Genomic DNA, 25669 nt, shown 5'->3' on the forward strand with positions numbered 1-25669 from the left:
CTCACTCGCTTCACACGCTCGCTGTTAGATGTGTGAAGGCTCTACAGGGTGATTTCTTTTGTTTAGCATTCATTCAGCTTCTTGCTGCGCGTCCACTGCAAGCAACATGACCGAAGAGCAGGAGATCATGTGCAAACTGGAAAGCATTAAGGAAATAAGGTGAAGATAAACGTATTCTGTTAATTCATTGCTTTCGCATCTCGAGTGTGGTCCAAACAATATGTGTGCGGCAGATGCATCGTGCCTATTTACAATGGTGGTAGCCTGACCAGACTTAAGAAGGCTGTGCACCTCATTCAGTACATGCCCATTTAACGTAAAAGAAAATAAGGCGCAGACCTGTCAAAATGCAATTCAACACGTAACATATTTTGCAAAACGTTGACTCTTAAACTGAACCTAATTTGTTTCAAGTAAGCCTCCGATCTCCTAAATTTAATTTCCAAACACTTCAACAATATTGACAATTCCGTGTGTAGCATTTGAGCTGATTTTAACCGAAAGACAATGATTTATTTGATCACATTAACAACAGTCAGCGAATTGTCATATTTACTATTTGAACCTTTCGTCATTTGTCTGTTCCATAAGGCACAACGTTTTAAGAGTGAACGGTAATAGAATTAGTATTGGTTTGTTATTGTCACGTGTACCGAGTTACAGTGAAAACTTTGTTTTGCCTGTTATCAAGAAACATCAGGTAATACAAAAGAGAAAAAGAATAAACAGAATGCAGAACATCGTATACATACAAGGATTTTGAAAATAAATGCAGATGTAAAAAAAAGTATGTGTTGCAATAAAGTAGATTGGAAGATTGGGAAATTCATCCTGTGTGTATGTGTGTAGGAAAAATCTGCAGATGCTGGTTTAAATCGAAGGTAGACACAAAATGCTGGAGTAACTCAGCGGGTCAGGCTGCATCTCGGTAGAGAAGGAATGGGTGATGTTTCGGGTCAATAGACAATAGACAATAGGTGCAGGAGGAGGCCATTCGGCCCTTCGAGCCAGCACCGCCATTCAATGTGATCATGGCTGATCATTCTCAATCAGTACCCCGTTCCTGCCTTCTCCCCATACCCCCTGACTCCGCTATCCTTAAGAGCTTTATCGAGACCAGTTTCCACATATACTGACATGATATGGTAGTTTTCCTCTATATGATTGCCCCACAATCCCTAAATTGTCTGTGTATCTTTTTAACATGAAAATCAATACTTGCAAATGTTATAAAATGTTAGAAAAATAGCGGAAATACTCAATAGCTAAGGCAGCATCTGTGCTGGAGGATCATAAATTCACTCCAACTAAATATTGAGAAGGCTAATGTTGTTTTAAAGGTCTCAACCCGAAACGTCACCCATTCCTTCTCTCCCGAGATGCTGCCTGACCCGCTGAGTTACTCCAACATTTTGTGTCTACCTCTGTGTGTATGTGTGGTCTGTTCATCAGTTTGATAAACAGTGAGGAAGAACCTGTTCTTGAAGGTGGTGGAAAGTGCTTTTTGGCTTTTGTATCTTCTGGCTGAGTGGTGAGGGGAGAAGAGGGTACGAGTGGTCCTTGATTTATGTTGGCTGTTTTCCTGAGGCAATGTGAAGTAGAGATGATGTCAAAGCAAGGTGGGTGGGGTAGAGGAAGGCTGGTTTGTATAATGGACTGGGCTGCGTCCATAACTGCAGTTTCTTGCCGTCTTGGACAGAGCAGTTGCCAAACCAAGCTGTGATGCATCCATTCAGGTAGACACAAAGTGCTGGAATGCCTCTGTGGGTCAGGCAGCATCTCTGGATAAAATGAACAAAAGGTAGTCACCTACCTTTTCTCCAGAGATGCTACTTGACCTGCTGAGGTGCTCCAGCACTTTGTGTCTATTTTCAGTGTAAACCAGCTTCTGCAGTTCTTTCCCACACATGCATCCAGACAGAATGCTTTCTACAGTGCTTCTGTAGACATTGCAAGAAGTCATTGGAGACATGTTGAATTTTTTACCTATGTTGTCTCCTGTAAATGTTGATGCAGGAATTCTACAAATGTTTAGTTTTCGGTTTTAGAGATACAGCGTGGAAACAGGCCTTTTGGCCCAACAAGTCCAAGCTGACCAGCAATGACCCATGCACTAGTTCTATCCTAGACAATAGAGACAGTTTACAGAAGCCAATTAACCTACTAACCTGCCTTATGAGGAAGTAGAGGTGTTGTTATTCCTTGGCGAAAGCATCCATTTCGTTGGAACAGACAAATTGTTGGTGATTTTTACAGTCAGAAACCTGAAGCTTTTGACCGCTTCCAATTCAGCATCATTGATACAGATTGGGGCATGCACTCTAGCCAGTTTGGTGAAGTCAACGATCAGCTCCTTCAATCTGCTGACATGCCACCATGTTAATAAACCCTCTATCGAAGATAGACACAAAATACTGGAGTAACTCAGTGGGACAGGCACTATCTCTGGATAGAAGGAATGGGTGACGTTTCGGATCAAGACCCTTCTTCAGACTTGTCTATCTTTAGCCCTCTATCTCCTTCCTGTACTCCATCTTGTCATTGTTTGAGATCCAGCCCATTAAGGCGGTACCATCTGCAAACATAAATAAATTTAGAGCAGAATTTGGATGCACACTTTATCCCAGGAGCAATGGTAATTGGTCATTGTGCTGCACTAGATGGAGAGTCCAGTCATGTTACGCACATTCAATTGTTCAGGATTTATTGTTATTGTGCAGACTCACAATGGAGGTACAGATCTCCTCCCCCTTCACCGTCCAAGTTACTAATTTCCAGCATCCGTCTGCTGCTTGGCCTTGATCTAAATGCACGCTTTCTTCAGCTGGTGCTGAGGTGGGAAAGGAAACCATGTTGGTGTGAACATTTCTATTCAGACATGGTTGGTTAATTTGTATGTAAGTGAGGGAAGAGTTAATTGGAATATAAAATTGAAGGCCTTAGTTGGCCTGCCTTGCCTGTAATTTCCCATAACAGAGTAGGCAATAACTTTGGGATGAAGATTTGTGGGTAATTGCCTATCAAATTTAAGATGTTGTAGGTTTTTTTTTTCACTTCAGCAGATAGAGAATATCTGAAAACTTAAATGATCGGGTAGTGGAAGGAAAAACCTCCTCATATTTTTTTAGAAAAGCGCTTGAATCGTGTACCATAACCTTCAGTGCTATAAATCAGGAGTTGGAAAGTGAGATAAGGCTGGAAAATTATTTTCTGGCATGTGGGTATTTGATATAAATTTGGGTCATGGGCACAAGGACCAAAGGTAAGGATGTGACTAGACTTGTAGGATTCCTAGTCCAGGGCTGTGGTATTAAAACCAAATTGTCCCAGAAGTATGTTGTTGTTAATATGATCAGATAAATAATAACCCAATATAGATTGCTCCTGGTGTGGGAAGGAACTGCAGATGCTGGTTTACCATCACATACAGCACATAATCCTCCGACATTTTTGCCACCTCCAACGGGATCCCACCACTAGCCACATCTTCCCATCTCCACCCCTTTCCGCAGAGACTGTTCCCTCCGCAACTTCCAGGTCAACTTGTCCCTTCTCACCCAAACCACCCTCTTCCCAGGTACTTTCCCCTGCAACCACAGGAGATGCAACACCTGTCCCTATACCTTTCCCCTCGACTCCATCCTAGGACCCTGACAGTCCTTTCAGATGAGGCAGAGGTTCACTTGCACCTCCTCCAACCTCATCTACTGTATCTGCTGTTCCAGGTGAGGACTCCTGTATATCGCCGAGTCCAAGTGCAGTCCGCCCAAACCTACCTGATCTCCTGGTTGCTCAACACTTTTAACTCCCCCTCCCATTGCCACACTGACCTTTCTGTTCTGGGCCTCCTCCATTGTCAGAGTGAGGCCCAGCGCAAATTGGAGGAACAGCACCTCATATTTCGCTTGGGCAGCTATGTACCTCCCACTCCCTTGACATCAGTCTGAAGAAGGATCTCGATCCGAAACATCGCCCATTCCTTCTCTCCAGAGATGCTTCCTGTCCCACTGAGTTACTCCAGCATTTTGTGTCTATCTCCTGGGCTGTCATGAGCCAATTTCATCACCAATTATTGTGAAGATGTATTTTATATAAAATGGCATCAGTTCCTGTGTGGCTGAAACAGAAATCATATCCATTGCGCAATGATTCTGGGAAATATTTGGTTGAATTTCCCAAGTGAAGTAAAAATGCTCAGAAATGAGTGTATTTGGCTTGTCAATTTTCAATTGTAATTGTAATAATTTTTTAGTAATAGTCTCCAAAATACATGTTCACCCTTTCCATAATTGTATCCACCACCCTCCCCCAATCTGTGTCCCAAACAGTCATTGCATTTCAGCCCTGGTATTATAATAGTTCTTATCACTTATTACATCCTTTATAATTATGACTAGTTATGGCTTCCCTTCCCATTCCTGCACTTCTAATGTCTTCTGGGATCAATCCTTTTTGCTTTAGTGTTTTCACTTTCAGATACCATTTGAAAAAGCAGCCAGTTTCGAAATATACTGACGTGATATGTTAGTTTTCCTCAAAAGCCCCTCTTTATGATTCCCCCGGCATCCCTAAATTGTCTGCGTATCTTTTTAACATGACAAATCAATACTAGCAAATGTTATAAAATGTTAGAAAAATAGTGGAAATACTCAGCAGATTAGGCAGCATCTGTGCTGGAGGATCATAAATTTACTCCCACTAAATATTGAGAAGGCTAATGTTGTTTTATTTGAATCTCATCACAAGCTTTGTTCCCCATTGGCAAATTCCAATCTTCTCTCTGGCAAATTGAACTGGATTTGAAACTGAACCAGAAAGTTTATAACCCTAGTGTCAAATTTTACCAACAACTTTTCCAAGTTGTCATCGGCGTAGCCTGCAGCTATCTCCCTAACATCTCCTGAATCCATCTCCTACTCCATTCGAAGATAGACATAAAAGTTGGAGTAACTCAGCGGGTCAGACAGCATCTCTGGAGAATCTCTACAGTATTTCTCCAATCACCTATTTAAAGATACAGCGTGGAAACAGACCCTTCGAACCACCAATTCCGCGCAGACCAGCGATCACCCTATACACTAGCACTATCCTAAATGCTAGGGCCAATTTACAAATTTCCGTAAGCCAATTAACCTACAAACCTGTACATTTTTGGAGTGTGGGGAGGAAACCGGAGCACCCATAGAAAACCCATGCAGTCATAAGGAATTGGAGTAGAATTAGGCCATTCGGCCCATCAAGTCTACTCCGCCATTCAATCATGGCTGATCTATCTCTCCCTCCTAACCCCATTCTCCTGCCTTCTCCCCCTAAACTCTGACACCCGTACTAATCAAGAATCTATCTATACCATAAAAATATCCACTGACTTGGCCTCTACCGTCTTCTGTGGTAAAGAATTCCACAGATTCACCACCCTCTGACTAAAGAAGGCACAGGGTGAATGTACAAGCAACGTACAGACAGCACCCATAGTCTGGATCGAACCCGGGTCTTTAGCACTGTAAGGCAGCAACTCTACCGCTGTGCCACTGCACTGCCCTTATTGTTGAAACACTTGTCAATGCTTTTGTTACCTAGATTTGACTATTAAAACATGCTCATCCTCTCTCCCCACCCCACCCCGCTTCAACCTCCTGCGAACATGTGATCATTCAAAGCCCTGCTGCCTCTTGCTAACTCCCACCATGTTCAGTAGACCCATAACATTTGTTCATAATTCTAACTTCTCCGAGGGTGGCAAATCTCTGGAATACTCTACCTCCAGATGACAGGGATGTAATGCCGAGGTTCTATGAGGCGCTGGTCAGGCTGCATTTGGAGTATTGTGAGCAATTTTGGACACCATATCTAAAAAAGGATGTGCTCGCTCTGGGGAGCATCCAGAGGATATTTACAAGAATGATCCCAGGAATGAGTGGGTTAACTAACATATGATGAGCATTTGACAGCACTGGGCCTGTACTCGCTGGACTTTAGAAGAATAAGGGGGAGGACCTCATTGATACGTACAGAATAGTGAAAGGCTTGGATAGAGTGGATGTGGAGAGGATGTTTCCACTAGTGGGGGAATCTAGGACTAGAGGTCATAGCCTCAGAATAAAAGGACATTCCTTTAGGAAGGAGATGAGGAGGGTGGTGAATCTGTGGAATTCTTTACCTCAGAAGGCGGTGGTCAATGGATATATTTAAGGCAGAGATAGATAGATTCTTGATTAGTACGGGTGTCAGGGGTTATGGGGAGAAGGCAGGAGAATGGGGTTAGGAGGGAGAGATTGATCAGCCATGATTGAATGGCAGAGGAGACTTGATGAGCCGAATGGCCCAATTCTGTTCCTATCACATGACCTTATGACCTCTCAGTGTTGTGAGGCGGCTTTAACTTTGGAGGTATTTAAAGAGGACATTTTAGAAAAAATTAGATACATTTTAGAAAGATTGTGGAGTTGAGGTCGATGGGACACTGGCTCAGAAAAGGTATTGAGGCCATCATCATATCGAATGGTGCGGCAGGTTTGGGGGACCAGAAGGCTTTCTCCTGCTCCTAACTCGTGGAGGGAAATGGGCAGATGACATGTTGGGTCAGCAGCCTTCTTCAGACTAATCTACCCTTCAGTCTGAAGAAGGATCCCCACCTAAAACATTGTCTGTCCATTTCCCTCCACAGATGCTGCCTGACCCCCTTGTTGGCAGAATATACATGAAAGCTTGAATTTTTAAAATCCTTTGCCAAAGCCTTGCTCTATTTTAGATTATACATTAAAAACATGGATAATACCATTGTGGATTTGCAGATCTGAAACTGTCTCTGGTGTACCAATGCAGCATTAAAATGGGTCCTTCAGCCCACCAAGTCAGCAGCGACCATCAAATCTGATATATTTGATATAAAATATTCATACTTTAAAATATTAATATTTAAATCCTAGTTTACTAGTTAAATACTAATATATTAACATTATATTTAAATCATTAATTAATATAATATTATGCATGTATGTTAGTGCCATTTTTCATTCTCATCTATTCTACCACTCATGCACACCATGTTGATTTGCGTTGCTACCAAACCGATCAACTTACATGTCTTTGGGATGTAGGAGGGAACTGGAGAACCTGGCAGAAAGACGTGGTCACAGGGAGAATGTGCAAACTGCACACATACGGCAGCAGAAGTCCTGATTGTGCCCAGGTCTTGTGCACTTAAAGGCAGTGGCTCTACCAGCTGTGCCATTAGGCTGCCCTGAATGATAATGGAGACTTTCCCTTCTATAATTTTTAATGATGTCCTTCATTGTATGAGAGGTCATGATCCAGATAGATGGGATAAGGATCTGTGCAAATGCCTCAAATTATCTTTTAAATGTTTGTTTTAGATGCAAAAAGCACCTCTCAGCAATGCAAAATAATCCACAAATTAAACAAAGGCAATGGCTCAGCATTTCTATTTAATTGCTAAATCTAAAAACATAGAGAAAGAATGAATTCAAGGTTGCTACAATAAACAATGTTTTTTTTCCACCTTTTTCATTTGTTCCACACAAATTCCTTGCCAAGTTGTCAGCACCCCCTGTAGATCTCCAGGAGTCAGATGAAAGGCACAACTCCCCAGAGCCCCAGACAGTAGGGTAGTTAAATGGAAGGAAACATGTTAAAAGCATTTCTGACATTAAGTGGCCAAATGATTTATGTCAACATTCAAAAACGTACCAAAAAGCAAGTTTAAAATTTCTAAACTAATCTACATGAAAAATGATGGTGATTGATGCAACCAATAATAATGACTATTTTATCCTATCATCTGTTGTTTTCTCACAGTTTTGAATTGTAGATAAGAGAGGAAAAGAAAGTTAAAAATGCATTCAATTGTATGAGGAATAGAGCCACAGAGATTGCCCAATTAGTAGGGATCCTATTTTTTTTAAAAACACACTTTCATCTGTGAAGAAGACATGAAGTGGTGGAGTAACTTTAGACTGAAGAAGGATCCCGACCTGAAAATAGACACAAAATGCTGGAAAACTCAATGAGACAGACAGCATCTCTGGAGAGAAGGAAAGGGTGACATTTCGGGTCGAGACCCTTCTTCAGACTCCCGACCTGAAACCTCCCTTATCTATGTTCTCCTGAGATGCTCTGCCTGACCCGCTGAGTTACTCCAGCACTTTTGTGTCTCCTTTCATGAACCAGCAGTTCCTTGTTTCTACACTTTGATCTGTTCAGTTTACTACTTGTTTGAAGTTAAATTGTGATGCTTTAGATAGATGCTAGCTATAGAAGCAATTGGCCGTGATACCCCTGTGCTAGAGAAAGGAAATCTGCCAAATCTGTCATTTGATCATGAAACTTTGGCAGCTTTAATGGTGTATTGAAAATTATCCAACTTCATTCTACTGCCTCAATGAAACTTTGCCAGGCTTCCAGAGAGAAATGAAGGAAATGGAAGCAGGGCATAGGAGCTAACAGATGAGTGAGTGAGCTATTTACCCCAACTCATTAAGCAAATTTCTTTGTACTAAATGTAATTTTGCTTCATTACCTTCTGCAAGCGGCTGCTTCCTTAAATGAACAATATTCTTCTTAATTACTGCCTGTTTCATGATAAATTTAATACAGGTTTCACGCAACCCATGAGAAAGTCTCTAAAGTTTGGTGGATGTTGATCTATAAAAGCAGAATCCTGATGTAACTACCAGGTTATTGAGGGACTGTTTGTCATATTATGCAATGGAATTGCGGTAAATTGAAAACAGAAAATACTCCACAGATCGTTAGGCACATCAAACAGAAAATAAGTCCATCAGGGAACTGAGTGCCAGGTTGAACATGGAACAACTGTAATAAAAATATAATGAAGAATGGTGTAGATTATTTGCATCTGTTCTGGTCTATTGCCAGAAACACTTTTAAAATAAATTCCTGGAAAATGGGACCTCGTATGCATGGAATGAGAATAAGCATTTGGAATTGTTCTGCTTACAATACTGGTATTGTTCACAGTGCTCGTTCATTGTTCTGTGAATGCTCAAGCTTCTTCCCTCAAACCCAACACTATCAGCCCTCCTGTTAATGCCTGTAGTCTGCTGATACTGAGCTGGACTGTGCTGTGTTTCACTGGCAATTCAGATCGAGACCAGGCATTCAGAATTTTACGTGGTTGTAAGCCCTAGTCTAAACGTCCACAGGTGAAGTATGAAAGGTGGAACTGTGGTGCATGTTGACGTGTGTGAAGGGTGAATGAATGGCTCACCTCACTACTGGAGTCTCCATGGTGATCAGTGATGAAGTTCAATCTTCCTGCAACTTGCCCAAATTTACAATGGTATAATCCCCTTCTGGATCTTGTGCCAGGCCAAAGCAGACACTTGGCCGAGACCCTGGTAATGGGGATTGGAGTTCTATGGAAATGGGAGCGAAATAGGAACTTTTACTTTAGTTTAGAGATGCAGCATGGAAACAGGCCCTTTGGCCCACCGAGTCCATGCCGACCATCGATCCCCCATTCAGACTGGTACTTCAACTACTCTTTCAACACAAGGGGCAACTTTACAGAAGCTGATTAACCTACAAGCCCACGTGTCTTTGCACTGTGGCAGAAAACCGGAACATTCAGATGAAACTTATACAGGAGAGCATGCAAACTCCACACAGACAGCACCCATGGTCAGGATCAAACCCGGGTCTCTGGTGCTCTGAGGCAGCTGCTCTGCTAGCTGCTGTAAATTACTTTCTAAAAATATATATTTGGCTGGATATTTAATGTTATTAATTGCTTTAAATGTCCCATATTTCAAATTTTATTTCTTCTACAGTGTTTTCTGAATATGAAGTTTTTCTACCCACCATCACAAACTGAGTGTCTTGATAAAATCAATAAACCATGCTCTTAGGGCTTTTCTTCAGCTAACACATCCCCACTTTACAATGCATTCAGAAAATTTCCACATTTTGTTACGTTACAGCCTTATTTTAAAATAGATTAAAAAAATTTTTTTGAATCATCAATCTATGCCTGTAGTCTGCATAGACACAATACCCCAGAATGAAGAAGTGAAAACAGGTGTTTAGAAATTTTTGCAAAGTAAGTAAAAAGAAATAACTGAAATATCAAATTTACATAAGTATTCAGGCCCTTTGCTGTGACACTCAAAATTGAGCTTATGTTCATCCTGTTTCCATTGATTATCCTTGAGATATTTCTACAACTTGATTGAAGTCCAGAAGTGGTAAATTAAATTGATTGGACATGATTTGGAAAGGCATACACCTGTCTATATAAGGTCCCACAGTTGACAGTGCACGTCAGAGTAAAAACCAAGCCATGAAGATGAAAGAATTGGCTGTAGCCCTCTGAGACAGGATTGTGTTGAGACACAGATCTGGGGAAGGGTATAAAACAATTTCTGCAGCATTGCAGGTACCAAAGAGCACAGTGGCCTCCGTCATTCTTAAATGGAAGAACTTTGGAACCACCAGGACTATTCATAGAGCTGGCTGCCCGGCCAAACTGGGCAATCGGTGGAGAAGAGCCTTGGTCAGGGAGGTGACCAAGAACCCGATAGTCACTCTGACAGAGCTCCAGAGTTCCTCTGTGAAGACGGGAGAACCTTCTAGAAGGACAACTATATCTGCAGCACTTTGCCAATCAGGCCTTTATGGTAGTGGCCAGACGGAAGCCACTCCTCAGTAAAAGGCACATGACAGCCCGCTTGGAGTTTGCCAAAAGGTACCTAAAGGACTCTCAGACCATGAGAATCAGGATTCTCTGGTCTGATGAAACCAAGATTGAACTCTTCGGCCTGAATGCCAAGCGTCACGTCTGGAGGAAGCCAGGCACCGCTCATCACCTGGCCAATACCATACCTACGATGAAGCATGGTGGTGGCAGCATCGTGCTGTGGGAATGTTTTTCCATGGCAGGAACTGGGAGACTAGTCAGGATCGAGGGAAAGATGAACGGTGCTAAGTACAGAGAGATCCTTAATGAAAACCTGCTCCAGAGCGTTCTGGACCTCAGACTGGGGTGGAGGTTCACCTTCCAACAGGACAACAGCCCTAAGCACACAGCCAAGACAATGCAGGAGTGGCTTTGTGACAAGTCTGTGAATGTCCTTGAGTGGCCCAGCCCAATTGAACATCTCTGGAGGGACCTGAAAATAGCTGTGCATCGATGCTCCCCATCCAACCTGACAGCTTGAGAGGATCTGCAGAGAAGAATAGGAGAAATTACCCAAGTACAGGTGTGCCAAGCTTGTAGCGTTGTACCCAAGAGGACTTGAGGCTGTAATCGCTGCCAAAGGTGCCTCAACAAAGTACTGAGTAATGGGTCTGAATACTTATGTAAAGGTGATATTTTCTTTTTAATTACTTTGCAAAAATTTCTAAACACCTGTTTTCACTTTTTTATTATGGGGTATTGTTTGTAGATTGATGATTTAAAAAAATGAATTTAATCCATTTAAAAATAAGGCTGTAACGTAACAAAATGTGGAAAAGGTGAAGGGGTCTGAATACTTTCTTAATGCTCTGTGTCCAGCCAGAAATTACATTTATTTAGTACCAGGGGAAATAAAAAAGAAATAATGCCGGTAGAATTATTTAATATCTGTACTGGTTGCTTATCTCTCTGGGTTCTGAGATGTGTCAAAATGTTTGCTTGAGCTTTGGTCTTTATGTACTTTTAGCTAATTTTGTCAAATACAGTTTGGTGAAAGGCAAGCATCTCGTCAAGGCTTTATCACTTTACACCTATTCTACCATGAAAATGATGCAGAAGAATTTATAAATGGCAAAGTGAGATATTGATGGCAGAAAATAGTGTTTTAATATTTTTCATTGCTTTGTAAAACTTTTATTTTGTAATGAAAATTCTCAAGTTAAATGTATTTGATTTTTTTTCTGTGGGTAACCCAAAGGAGCTAAATTTGAAGTAATTTAAGTAAGTAATATAAACATAAATAGACTGCTAGAAATACTCAACAAGTCAGGCTGCATCCATGGAGAGAGGAACAGAGATACCGAGCAAAGCACAAAGGTACTGGGGTAATTCAGAGGGACAAGCAGCATTAAAGGTCATAAGGAATAGGAGTAGAATTGGGCCATTCGGCCCAAAGTCTACTCCGCCATTCAATCATGGCTGATCTAACTCCCCCTCCTAATCCCATTCCCCTGCCTTCTCCCCATAAACTCTGACACATGTACTCATCAAGAATCTATCTATCTCTGCCTTAAAAATATCCACTGACTTGGATTCCACAGATTCACCACCTTCTGACTAAAGAAGTCATATGTGGAGAGAATGGATAGGCACCCTTCTTCAGACCCTTCTTGAGTTTGAAGAAGGATCCTGTTCCGAAGTGTTGCTCCACAGATGCTGCCTGACTCGCTGCGTTGCTCCAGCACTTTGTGTTTTGCTCACGATTCCAGCATCTGCACTTCCCTGTGTCAACAGCAATGATGTTCAGGTCTTTAACTTTTCATTCAAGCTTGTATTGTGTGGCATTGAAAGCCATGCTGAAAACATGCTTGACCAAACGATTAGTAAACAGGATTTTTTCTAAACTTAGTCAGTGGATGAAGCATTGATTAAATTATTCTTTTACATTAGTTTAACTTCATTAATTAGCAGAAGACCTCAGTTATAGATTGGGTTGCTATGATAATTCTATATGAAATTAAAAATAAGGAAAATCGTGCATCTCTCACTCAAAGATCATGGGTATTAGTTTAGTTTAGAGATACAGTGCGGAAACAGGCCCTTTGGCCCACCGAGTCTGCGCTGACCTAGCACTGCCCTACACATGAGGGACAATTTACAATTCTTACCAAACCCAATTAACCTACACACCTGTACGTCTTTGGAGTGTGGGAGGAAACAGAAGCACTCCGTCTACTCCAGCCAGGGAATTTGTCATTGTAGCTTTGTCATTGGGTTTCCACAGATGCTTTATCACAGAATTCTAGAAGCCTTGGAGGAATATGTTCAGTGTTTTGTTTGCAACTCAGGCTGTGGTTTTGCTTCATTGGTGAACAGCTCATAACTCAAAGTCCAGTAGCCACAACATTCAAACAGCTGAAATTGAGAGAGAATGAAGCATGTGTTAGAAAAGCAGCAGTGAATAGGGATTCTTCAATTGGATTTTCAGGCTGCATATATTCAGCAAGCTGTTGTTTAGATTCCTGTGAATAAACAGTCTTTGCTTTGACTTGAACTAGACTCGAACCCAGATTCGGTGCAATGCACCAAACCCTGCCTGTCAGTTTTGCAGTGTACTACTTAATTAGAGTTTTCAATTTATAAATATACATTTTCTGTAGTTTGGCTGCCATTTTATCAGTGGAGCTAAAATCTGGGGGCGAATGTTGTGGGAGGACAGTTGGTACCTCTGTTAGAACCAAATTTTAAATTGCAGATTCAAGAGCCACACCAAGATTTAAGCTTGAATCTTGTCTGATGTGAGGCTACTACAGTGTGGGAGATACTGCTCGTTTAATAAGATATTATACCGATTAACCCTACAGTTACTCCAAGAAGATTTTAATAACAATCGATGGCCTAAATTGTCTCCTGTAAATGTTGATGCAGGAACTCTACAAATGTTTAGTTTTCGGTTTTGGAGATACAGCGTGGAAACAGGCCCTTCGGCCCAAAGTGTCCGCGCTGACCAGCGATGACCCTTGCACTAGTTCTATCCTACACATAATTCAAATTCCACTGTACCTTAATTGGTACAGGTGACAATAAAATAACCTTGACATCTTGAACCTTGAAACATTAGAGACAATTTACAGAAGCCAATTAACCTACTAACCTGCACGTCTTTGGAGTGTGTGAGGAAACTGGAGCATTCAGAGAAAACCCACGCGGTCACAGTGAGAACGTACAAAGGCTATTGAGACAGCACCTGTAGTCCGGATCGAACCTGGGTCAATTGCGCTGTAAGGGAACAACTCAACCACTGTGCCACTTGCCGCCCTAAAGGTGTTCTTGGACCCTTTTTGTGTTATTCAACTGTGTGAGACAATTAAAATTCAACCTCAGTTACTGATTTAATATGTAAAAATCGGACTTGTCCAGTCAGTGTGTCAACATGGCTGCTCCACTCAACTGCACTTCCTTCACCTATTTGAGAGGTAATTGTACCTTGCTGGCTGTTGTGAAATCAACAGATTTGGTTCGGATGATAAAATTAAGTGCTGGGTTGCACCAGACCTTGAGGTGACCACAAACACACTGGCTCCAATAAAATAGATTCCTTCTGGGTCAGGTATCTGTCTAATGCTACTGCTTTCCAGATGGATGAAAACTGATTTATTATTTAAAGCTTTGGTATACTACGGCAAGTTGTTCACAGTGATGCGAAACAAAATGATGAAAGTCTTTAGATTTCAGGAACCTGAAACGCCAAATTATAGGAAGGATGTCGACAAAATGGAGAGGGTACAGAGGAGATTTACTAGAATGTTGCCTGGGTTTCAGCACTTAAGCTACAGAGAGAGGTTGAACAGGTTGGGTCTTTATTCTTTGGAGCGTAGAAGGTTGAGGGGGGACTTGATAGAGGTTTTTAAAATTTTAAGAGGGACGGACAGAGTTGACGTGGGTAGGCTTTTCCCTTTGAGAGTGGGGAAGATTCCAACAAGGGGACATAACTTCAGAATTAAGGGACAAAAGTTTAGGGGTTACATGAGGGGTAACTTCTTTACTCAGAGGGTAGTGGCTATGTGGAATGAGCTTAAGGTGGAAGTGGTGGAGGCAGGCTCGATTTTATTATTTAAGAGTAAATTGGATACGTATATGGATGGGAGGGGATTGGAGGGTTATGGTCTGAGAGCAGGTAGATGAGACTAGGTCAGAGAAAGTGGTCGGCGTGGACTGGTAGGGCCAAACGGGCCTGTTTCCGTGCTGTAATTGTTATATGGTTATATGGTTCATGTGAAATTGCAGGACTAAGACGGTGCAAATGGAAAAAATTAAAGCTCGGTTGAAGACTGAATTTGATGCACTGGAATCTGAAGAAAGACACTTGAAGGACTACAAGCATGAAATGGACCTCTTGCTGCAGGAGAAGATGGCTCATGTAGAAGAACTGAGACTGATCCATGCTGATATCAATGTGGTATGTTGAAGGCACCTTAACATTGCGTTGCGTTTTTTTTTGCAACAAGTTGATTTAATTGTAAATCATTAGGTGTAAAACCAAGACCATATTAAAAATGGGCATTGATTTGGTGCATCAATGATGACTAACTATCGACCATACTGGATTAAAGCAAATTGAATGTGTCCCCGTTTATTAAAATCTAGTTGCAACAATGAGTTCTAGCCAGATGCTAAATAGCTTAAATTTCCATTTGGTAGTTTATTTTTAAATTTAGTAGGCAGTTAACTTGTTTAAAATTAAAAAAAGCAAATTGCTGTAGCTTCTCATAGAGCCATACAGAACGGAAACAGGCCCTTCGGCCCAACTCATCCATGCTGACCAAGCTGCCCCATTTAAGCTAGTCTCATTAGCCTGCATTTGGCCCATATCCCTCTAAACCTTTTCAGTCCAAATATCTGTCCAAGTGTCTGTACCTACCTCAACTTTCTCCCCTGGCAGCTCGATCCAAAAACAGAAAATCTTATTTAAACAACAACAGTAAGTCCTTGCTCTTTTTTTGTGGTGAGATAAAGAGCTAATATGGACCTCTCATCAAGCAGGAAGTAGTGTCTGCTTCCTGTCAACTTCTCCACTGTAGACAGACACAAAATGCTGGAGTAACTCAGCGGGATAGGCAGCATCTCTGGAGAGAAGGAATGGGTCGAGACGCTTCTTCAAACTGAAGGGTCTCGACCCGAAACGTCACCCATTCCTTCTCTCCAGAGATGCTGCCTGTCCCGCTGAGTTACTCCAGCATTTTGTGTCTATCTGCGGAGTAAACCTGCACCTGCAGTTCCTTACTACAAACTTCTCCGCTGTTTTGGTTCAAAGTTGCAAATCTTTCTGTAGCATCTGCAGAGAAAAAATTAACCTCAATAGCATCCTGGGTAGCGGCGGGCTGGATCAGAGACACCTTGTGCAAAGACATTGTCAAAATTCATTGTTCACACCGAGTTTTTGTTTCTAGGTATGTTATTGATGTGCTCCCAACTCATTTGGAATGATATCTTCATACCCACTCGCAAGTGACTCAATGAAGAAAATGGAAGCGAGGGAAATATAATTCTTAGTTTTCTTCCATTAATCGTGTCCTTCATTTCCAGATGCTAGATGCAGGGAACATGTTCCCGATGTTGGGGGGGGTCCAGAACCAGGGGTCACAGTTTAAGAATAAGGGGTAGACCATTTAGGACTGAAATGAGGAAAAACCTTTTCACTCAGAGTTGTGAATCTGTGGAATTATGTGCCACAGAAGGCAGTGGAGGCCAATTCACTGGATGTATTCAAGAAAGAGTTAGATATAACACTTGGGGCTATCGGAATCAAAGGATATGGGGAGAAAGCAGGAACATGGTATGGTTTTGGATGATCAGCCATGATCATATTTATATTGAATGGCGGTGTTGGCTCGAAGGGCCGAATGGCCTACTCTTGCACCTATTTTCTATTGTTTTTTATGATTCTATTTCTCATGCACTGCTTCTGCTAAGGGCTTTTTCTCCTTTATGCAGATGGAGAATACGATAAAGCAATCTGAAAATGACTTGAACAAACTGCTTGAGTCTACAAGACGTTTGCATGACGAATACAAGCCTCTTAAAGAACATGTTGATGCTTTGCGAATGACTCTGGGCTTGCAACGATTACCAGACTTGTGTGAGGAAGAAGAAAAGCTTTCCCTTGAGTAAGCATCTTTGATTTGATGGAGTACAACTTTCGGGTATCAAGTTGTTTATCCATTTGTGGGCTTTAGTGAAGAAAATAGAGGAAGTCAAGCGTAATATACCATCCATTTAGTACAAGCGATGAAAAATAATTTTTTATCCCCAAGTCAAATTTTTCAGTTTGGCTGGATCCCCCTGCTGCCTTTGTGTTGGCAAACATTATGACCAATAGTCCACTTGGGAATGGCCAAATGGGTAACCAGAAGACCACAGATGTCTTCTGTCACAAATTCCACACCTTTTATCACAGAACTTGGAGACCTTCGAAACCAAAGAGTCCAGGCACATTTTGATTTACTTTCCTTCCACAATATCATTTATTTTGCCAGACCAGCTCACCTGCTGTTGAAATCCCTATTTCTGCTTTTAACATCTCTATTAAATAGAGCAATGTTTTTTTTTAATTCCACATAATCTGTCGTCTATGTTGCACCAAATCCTGTTGACTTATTTGCAGCTGTTTACTGATTTATACACACTCCAAGTCCTGTAATCCCTGGTTCTTCACGGCTTTGCCTTTCCCTATCTCTTTGCCTACGACAGACCTGTGTCTCCTTAAAAGTCTTCCATAACAAACCTTCTGATCTTCTGCATCAGTGTAGGGCACCCTTGCTTATTCTGCATTTGGTACAACATTTTCAAACACCCGGGGCTTGTTTCATGACACTTCCAAAAGACACCTATTTGACAAGAAAAAGGCACCAAAATGCTGGAGTAATTAGTGGGACAGGCAGCTTCTCTGGAGAACATGGATGGATGATGTTTCGGGTTGGGATGCTCTTTCAGACTGAAGAAGGGTCTCAATCTGAAATATCACTTATTCATGTTCTCCAGGGATCCTGCTGAGTTATTCCAACTTTTTGTGTTTATCTTCGGATTAAATCAGCATCTGCAGTTTTTTTCCCACACTAGGATTTGAAGTATAGCTTGCAAAGTCCTCAAATGCTCCTGAGTGGTTTGGTATGGAGAGATGTTGCTGAATATGATATTAACTTGCTCAGACAAGAACCAGCAGAGTTCAGCTATAATGTCTTTGCTGATTTAGCTATTTTCAGCCAGAGAAACAGTTGGAGCATTCTAATTCGACCCAACACATTTGGTAGAGGATACATAGTTTTTCCTTCTGATGTTAATACTGGAAAGTGGATTATGGACAAGGAAGTGCGTAGGCCCAGCTGTGATGCTTTCTGACTAGGTTACTAATCTTTATTGTTCAGATGGCATCACAGCAGCAGAACACCAGACATTCCCTGCAAGTTCATGTTGCAGTGGGACACATGAAATCTGTGTCGGAGCTTCCTTCTGACAATGCAGGCAGCCATTGCTGCTGCTGTGCCCACTATGAGGAGTTGTGGCAGGGATTGCATGCAGACTTGACAGTGGGTTTGCCATGGGTATTAGGAACACTGACAAATGTCCTGTGAGTCGGAGGGGAAATAGCTGATCTGGAATCTCCCAAGAAGAATGTCTAAAAACTGTGACCTCCCGGTTCAGGAACCGCTTCTTCATAAGTTCAGAAGTTATATTCGGCCCTGTCAAATCTACTCCGCTATTCAATCATGCCTGATCTATCTTTTCCTCTCAACCCCATTCTCCTGCCTTCTCCCCATAACCTCTGACACCCATACTAATCAAGAACTTCTCAACAACCATCAGGCCATTGAACACTACAAATACCATCTAAACTACCAACTGTCTTGCTTGCATTAGGAACTTAATGGTTTATATTTTGCTTTGCACTACACTGGGGTTTTTATATTTATTGAATTTCTTTACGCCTTATTTTGTTATCCATTGAGTACTGTGTTTACAAGCCTGTTGTGCTGCTGTGTGAGAACTTCATTGTTCTCTTCTGGTATTTGTATCAATTAAACATTCTTGACTCTAAACTGCCTCAATGCTCAACATGGCAGCTCATGAGGCAATGGCCACATTCCTGGTATCTGATCAAGTGCATCCTCACTCAACCTAGTGGGGAGCTAGGAAGGAAATTACAGGGCATACAGTGATATTTGCACCATCGATAACTACAGGTGAGGTGCTAGAAGACGGGAGAGTGGTTGATGGATACAAGAAAAGTATCTGGGCCCTCTGAAGAGTTGTGTAATGAGCTGGGGAATTGCTGGCAATTGTTGAAATATGTTGTAGTGAAAATTAGTGCCTGAAGAAGAAGGTTTGAAGGTTTGAGCTTTGAAAAGTAACTTGCTCAATGCTTTCACAATCCTATTGCAAGATGAAGTGCAAACAATGAGCAACTGTTGAGGAACAACTCTCGCTTATAAAGTGGGCAGCTCGGAAGTGTTAATGTAATGTTGACCCAATTGCCATCTTTGGGGCACGAGGATCAAACATACAGTGCATCCAAAACTGAGGTTATCAGGCATGTTGCATTGAGCTTGCAATGTATAAATGCATGGAGGGGAGCCATACTCAAACTGTTGTTTGTATTCAATCTGGCTATTGAGGTGATTATTAATTTTGATATTACCTGGACGCAGTGTACAGGTACACCCCCACTTGCATAATATGCGACAGGCATAAACTCGCACTTGTATAAGCACCTCTTTAAGCCCACTGACCCCCCCACGAGTTATACATGTCGGGGCTCCCCGAGGAATAGTAAACTTAGGTGCGCACTGTGGTCAAGAGTGTTTATTGTCAGATGCCCTAGACAGAATGATTAAATTCTTGCATGCAGCAGCACAACAGAATATGTAAAAGCAGTACTTCGTACAGAATAGAATAAACAAAAACGTAGTTCTGGTTGTGTGTGTATATATTATACACATATGCAGCAAGACAAAACCAATGCCCACAAGTCTACGTAGTTCAGAGCTTATTTGGAGGTTGTAGTGTTTAATAGCCTGATGGGTGTGGGGAAGAAGCTGCTCCCTGAACCTGGGTGTTACAGTTTTCAGGCTCCTATATCTTCATCCCAATCGCAGGAGTGAAATGAGTGTGTGGCCAGGGTGGTGTGCATCTCTGGTGATGCTGGCTGCCTTTTTGAGGCAGCGACTCCTGTAAACCCCTTCGATGGTGGGAAGGTCAGTACCTATGATAGACTGGGCAGTGTTCACCACTTTGTGCAGTCTTCTCCACTCCTGTGCGTTCCAGTTGCTGAACCAGGCGGTGATGCAACCAGTCCATATGCTCTCTGCTGTACACCTGTGGAGGTTCAAGAGAATCCTCTCTGATGTGCCGAATCTCCATAATGTTCTCATTTCCGTTTCCGACTTGGGTCACACCTGACTTTTTTAGTTTAGTTTAGTTTTTAGTTTAGAGATAGAGTGCGGAAACAGGCCCTTCGGCCCAACGGGTCCGCGCCGAACAGTGATCCCCGCACAATCACACTATCATACACAGACTAGTGACAATTGTACATTTATACCAAGCCATTGAACCTACAAACCTGTATGTCCTTGGAGTGTGGGAGGAAACCAAAGATCTCGGAGAAAAACCCACGCAGATCACGGGGAGAACGTACAAACTGCGTACAGACAGCATCCGGAGTCAGGATCGAACCTGGGTCTCCGGCGCTGCATTCGGTGTAAGGCGGCAGCTCTAACGCTGTGCCACCGTGACCGCTCAAGGGTGGTGCGCAAGGGTCCGCGGGGCGTAACCTTTATGTAAGGCGGGGAGCGTCTGTATTTGTGCCAGTCAATAACAACTCCAATGTTTTTGCTATTAGTTACTTTGAGAAGCAGAAAGCAGAATGGCAGACAGAGCCTCAGGAACCACCTATACCAGAGTCGCTGGCGGCTGCCGCTGCAGCTGCTCAACAACTACAGGTGGCCAGGAAACAGGACGCCCGACAAACAGCCACGTTCCGACAACAACCCCCTCCCATGAAGGTAACGGCAATCAGAACCTCTCTATGAAGGGTTAATAAACAATCTCAGACCATTGATCAAATGCTGCCTCACACGACGTCAGCCCTGTTAACTTTTAAAATGAGAAAAACTGGATGTACCTCTGGATTTGGTGGGTCTGCGGTGGACACTGAAGGCAGGGAGGGAAAACGGAAATGGACACAAATTGCTGGCTTAACTCAGCAGGTTAGGCAGCATCACTGCAGAACATGGATAGGTGCGTTTCGGGTAGAGACCCTACTTCAGAAATCTACCTTGCACTTCCCTGACCTAATGTCCTTGAGCTGAAAAGATGCCTATCCATGTCTTCCAGAGATGTTTCCTGACTCACTGAGTTTCTCCAGTATAGGCATAGGTCACACAGCATGGAAACAGGTCTTCGGTCCAACCTGTCCACACAGGCCAACATGTCCCATCTACACTAGTCCCACCTACCTGCATTTGGCCCATATCGCTCCAAACCTGTCCAATCCACGTACCTGTCGTTGCGATAGTACCTGCCTCAACTACCTCCTCTGACAGCTCGTTCCATACACCCACCACCCTTTGCTTGAAAATGTTACCCCTCAGATTCTTAGAAAATCTTTCCCCCCTCACCTTAAACCTATGTCCTCTGGTTCTCGATTCCCCTATTCTGGTCAAGAGACTTAGTATTTTGTGCCTTTTGTTTTGTAAACCAACATCTGTAGTTCCTTGTGCCTGCCTCTATTACATGTGTGATAAAGAGCATTTTCTATGCCATGTGCATAATCATGGCCCGGCAAAATAGTAATAGTGATTCTTCGACAGTAATATCTGCGTTGATCCAAGGGAAGTTACTAACTGTTCTATATCTATCCTTAGGCATGTTTGTCTTGTCACCAACAAATCCATCGGAATGCTCCTATCTGTCCTCTTTGCAAAGCAAAAAGCAGATCTCGTAATCCGAAGAAACCTAAGCGAAAGCAAGATGAATGAAAACCCGACAGAAATGTGCACAAATTAATTAAAGTTTAAATGTGGCAATGTTACTCGTGCAAACTGAAGTGTCATTATGTAGCTATTTTATATTTTCATGTGTTGTAAGCACAAGCTGTATCTTGATTTTTAGAGAAATGAATCTTATGCCAGTGCAACGTATCCATGAAATGTACTTCAGGTAGTGTTGGGTAGAACGTCAGGTTGTTTAAATATAAATGCATAGGTATTTAATTGACAGAAAGAAAAGTACTAAAAGTGGTGTATGGTGAATTAGTTGAACTGAAATGTTAGAATAATGGTACACCTAGCCTTGATGAAGTTGTAGATTTTAATTATTACCAAGACTAAATGGTTGTGTCATTTGAGAAAGTCAACTAAGTTAGTCATGATGGTAGCTGTATCGTTTATATCTCTTTTTGGAAAAAGAAAACATATGTTACGATCTACAAATCAAAAGCTACTTTGTCGTTGATTCCTCTGAGCTGCAGCTCCATGATTGTGGGTGCTGCCTCTTGCCAAATGAACTGGTAGATCTCACAGACTATTTGATGGTGACATGGTTATAGGTGAACTTGATTCTATTCGAGTGAATAGTTTCCAAATGGACTTGCTGAATGCAGGGCCAAGAGAGCCTTTTCCATTCCTTTCCCTGGAATGATGAGGTCTCTGAGGTGAGAGAACTTCCCACAGGTGGGAATCAAACCGAGGACATTTTCAATTTGTAGATGCACCATCCTTAATGTTTATGGCCATGAAACACTTAACAGGAAGAAAGTGTACAGCAGGAAATGTCACCCCATGTTCACCTACTGCGACTTCATGCTCTGTATAATAACCAGGAACTAGCACATACTGACTATGCTGTACAAATCTGACCACACTTGTCAAGCCCACTATTTTGTTTCATGGTGTAAAACTTAGAAATTATCTAATGTCATATTTACCAGATGACTACTTTACCTATTAGTGTAAAACTAATCTGTCTTGGAGATTAACCAGTCAGTTCTGTCAGTACACTGTGGGTCTAATCCAATCCAGATACTTGAGCATATTTTTCATGCAGAGTGAATGGTTTCATCTTAAAGTTGACATGTAGAGACAAGGTAATGCAAATAAACCCTAAAAAGGGTCATCATTTCTTCAGCCTCCCTAAAGGTCACTTATTCCATTGTTTTGTTTTGTGTGGCCACCTGCAATGAAAAATTTGCTGTTGCAATTTCATAGGTTAGAACAGTGGCTATTCTTGGAACATAGTACAGAACAGCACAGGAGAAGGCCCTTCGGCCCGCAATGTCTGTGCCGAATATGATGCCAAGTAAGCTAACGTAATCTGCCTACACATGATTCATATCCCTCCATTCCCTGCATATCCACGCGCATGTTTAAAAGCCTCATCAATGCCACTATCATATCTGCCTTTCGTCATCATTCCTGGCGCTGCATTCCTGGCACCCACCACCCTCTGTAAGTACGTAAATGATTTAAAAAAACAACTTTCTACACTTCTCAAACTTTGCCTCTTTCCCCTGTGCCCTCTATTCTTTGACATTTCCACCCTGGAGAAAAAGGTTCTGACTGTCTACCCGATTTATGCCTCTCATAATTTTGTACTCTTATCACATCTCTCCTCAACCCCCGGTGTTCCAGAGAAAACATTCCAAGTCTGTCCAGCTTTTCCACAATACCTTCCATACCAGGCAATTTGAAGGAGTTTTATTTTCAGTGAAACATTTTGAGATAGCCTGAGCAAATGAAAGTCCTTCATTTAATATTTTCTTGATTCATATTTTACACAGCAGTAGGACAAGGTACTATGATTACGCTGCATTGTAGTTATACTACACACCATAATTTCTAGGTAAATAAGAGAAACCAAATAGATTGAGTTGGACTATTCAGATGATTAAATAAATTATTCCATGTTTGTAATTGCTATGTGCCTTTTTATTACAGAGAAACATTAATGTCTGCATTTTGAAGGCAGTTACCTGCATTCTATTCTCCAACCTCATTTGTAAATATTTTGTGGTTCATAATAATTTTTTTTTCATTAAATAAAACCAGAAGATTCAATTACAATGGAATTAGTTCATTGCTTTTTAAACCATGCTATGGTTTATTGTACCCCTTTCACAAGAAAAATACAGATTGGAATCTAACTTGGTCAATTCTAAAATTATCTACCTAGGATAATAATTTATATCACAGCATTTTTGTAAACACACCACATACCTTTTTTCCAAGCCTTGGAAACAATTCCATACCTCAAGCTAAACAAAGAAGCCACCCACTGCTGATGAATTAGATAATGCCCAAAACACAATGCCAAGGTTCCTAGATGTGTCTTCAATTACCTTCCATCCACGACAAGAATAGAAGTAGGAACTGCCACGTACAATCTTTTTTTTGGGTCATGCAGCATGGAAAGAGGCCTTTTGGCCCATCATAGCCATGTTGGCCAGTATTTCAGGCCTGGAATCCAAGTGAGTTGACAGCCCTTACCTGCTGGCGGAGGGGAGAGAGGCGAGGATCGGCGGCCAAATTCCAGGTAAACGGTTGGTGGCGGTGTCAGGCACGGCCTGGAAGTGGCCGAGGAAGGTGTGTGGGCCAGGGTGGCATCATCAGCCCAGGCTGGAAGTGGACAGGAAGCAGTGTGAGCCATGTGTGATGTCGGCAGCCAGGCCTAGGCCTGGTGGTAAAGGTCCGCTATAACTGAAATCTGTTATAAAGAGGTCCATTAAAACGAGGGTTTACTGTATTGTGTTATACTTCTACTGGAAGTCTAGAAAAAATATAAAACTGGAAATATTTGGGAGGTTAACATTTACGGAGACAGAAAGACAAAGTCGGCAATCTCGTCACATGTTCTTAGGTATTGTGAAATTCTTTGTTTTGTGTACAATCCAGTAAATTCACATTACACACAAGTACAATTGTACATATGTACAAGAGTGCAACTATTGAACTGTAATAGAGTTGGGGTTCCAGGTTATTGATTCTTCATAAATGAATGGCGTTCAACTTGAAATCCCAACTCTGCTTCTTTCTTCATTAATATTACCTTTCCCATTTAAAAATATGCATCTCTTGTGGTTTATCGACTCTGGCAACCATTCCTACAATGGTCCCTATTCTCTGCGGTGGGCCACTGAGCTGATGGACATGGTATTGATCAATGCCAGTCTATTATTGCTGATAGATTGTCCATCAAGTGAGATGGATGGGTGCTACTGAATGCTCTGCTGTATCGGTGCAATGTGCCTGTCAAACTTGTACAGCTGGGAATGTTTAGTTTAGTTTAGTTTAGAGATGCAGCACTTCGGCCCACTGAGTCCGTGCCGACCAGCGATCCACATACACTAGCATTATGACAGGGGGCAATTAAAAATTTTACCGAAGCCAATTAACCTACAGACCTGTATGTCTTTCCTCTTTGTGGGAGGAAACCAGAGCTCCCTGAGAAAACCCATGCGGTCACGGGGAGAACGTACAAACTCCGTACAGACAGCAGCCGCAGTCAGAATCGAACCTGATCGAATCTGGCGTTGTAAGGCAGCAACTCTACTGCTGCGCCACCGTGCCGCACTTGTGCATGGGTGAGCGCTGGAGTGACGGTAAATGCCTGAGGGTGTAACGGAGCATATGAATCTTGAACATGAACTATGATTGATGGGGGATTGTTAGATACGTGGCTGGTGTGCAGGCTCAAGAAGCGGGGAATTTAGTTGTACAGCTGCTTGGAAGTGGGATTTGAAGGTCTCTAATCTTAATCATGAAAGTGAAGTCATTAATCGTTCCCAGCTGCTGCAGTCAGCTCTATAGCTGGTGTTAAGATCAGTAGCTGCCACTGGCTAATGATTCATCATAGAGACACCAGGAACTGCAGACGCTACTGTACAAGAAAAAAGGCACAAAATGCTGGAGGAACTCAGTGGATCAGACAGCTTCTCTCTGGAGAACACAAATAGGTGGCATT

The 25669-nt window shown here is 42.1% G+C and overlaps 1 protein-coding gene across 1 annotated transcript; it reads left to right on the forward strand.

Moving 5' to 3' along the window:
* zc4h2 (zinc finger, C4H2 domain containing) lies at positions 1 to 23755 on the forward strand. The gene is made up of 5 exons (XM_078412525.1): positions 1 to 159; positions 14945 to 15116; positions 16652 to 16824; positions 20553 to 20715; positions 21577 to 23755. The coding sequence occupies exons 1-5, from the start codon at positions 107 to 109 to the stop codon at positions 21688 to 21690; spliced, it is 675 nt and encodes a 224-aa protein (XP_078268651.1). The 5' UTR covers positions 1 to 106; the 3' UTR covers positions 21691 to 23755.
* Positions 23756 to 25669: the final 1914 nt, after the last annotated feature.

Source organism: Rhinoraja longicauda, chromosome 15, assembly GCF_053455715.1.
Source record: "Rhinoraja longicauda isolate Sanriku21f chromosome 15, sRhiLon1.1, whole genome shotgun sequence".
NCBI lineage: Eukaryota > Metazoa > Chordata > Chondrichthyes > Rajiformes > Arhynchobatidae > Rhinoraja > Rhinoraja longicauda.

Bases quoted from the DNA above. Each gene is read 5' to 3' on its own strand.
- zc4h2 (XM_078412525.1), top strand. From the start codon at position 107: ATGACCGAAGAGCAGGAGATCATGTGCAAACTGGAAAGCATTAAGGAA. The intron at 160-14,944 runs GTGAAGATAAAC...GTGAAATTGCAG, and splicing joins GAAAGCATTAAGGAAATAAG to GACTAAGACGGTGCAAATGG. The intron at 20,716-21,576 runs GTAACGGCAATC...ATCTATCCTTAG, and splicing joins AACAACCCCCTCCCATGAAG to GCATGTTTGTCTTGTCACCA.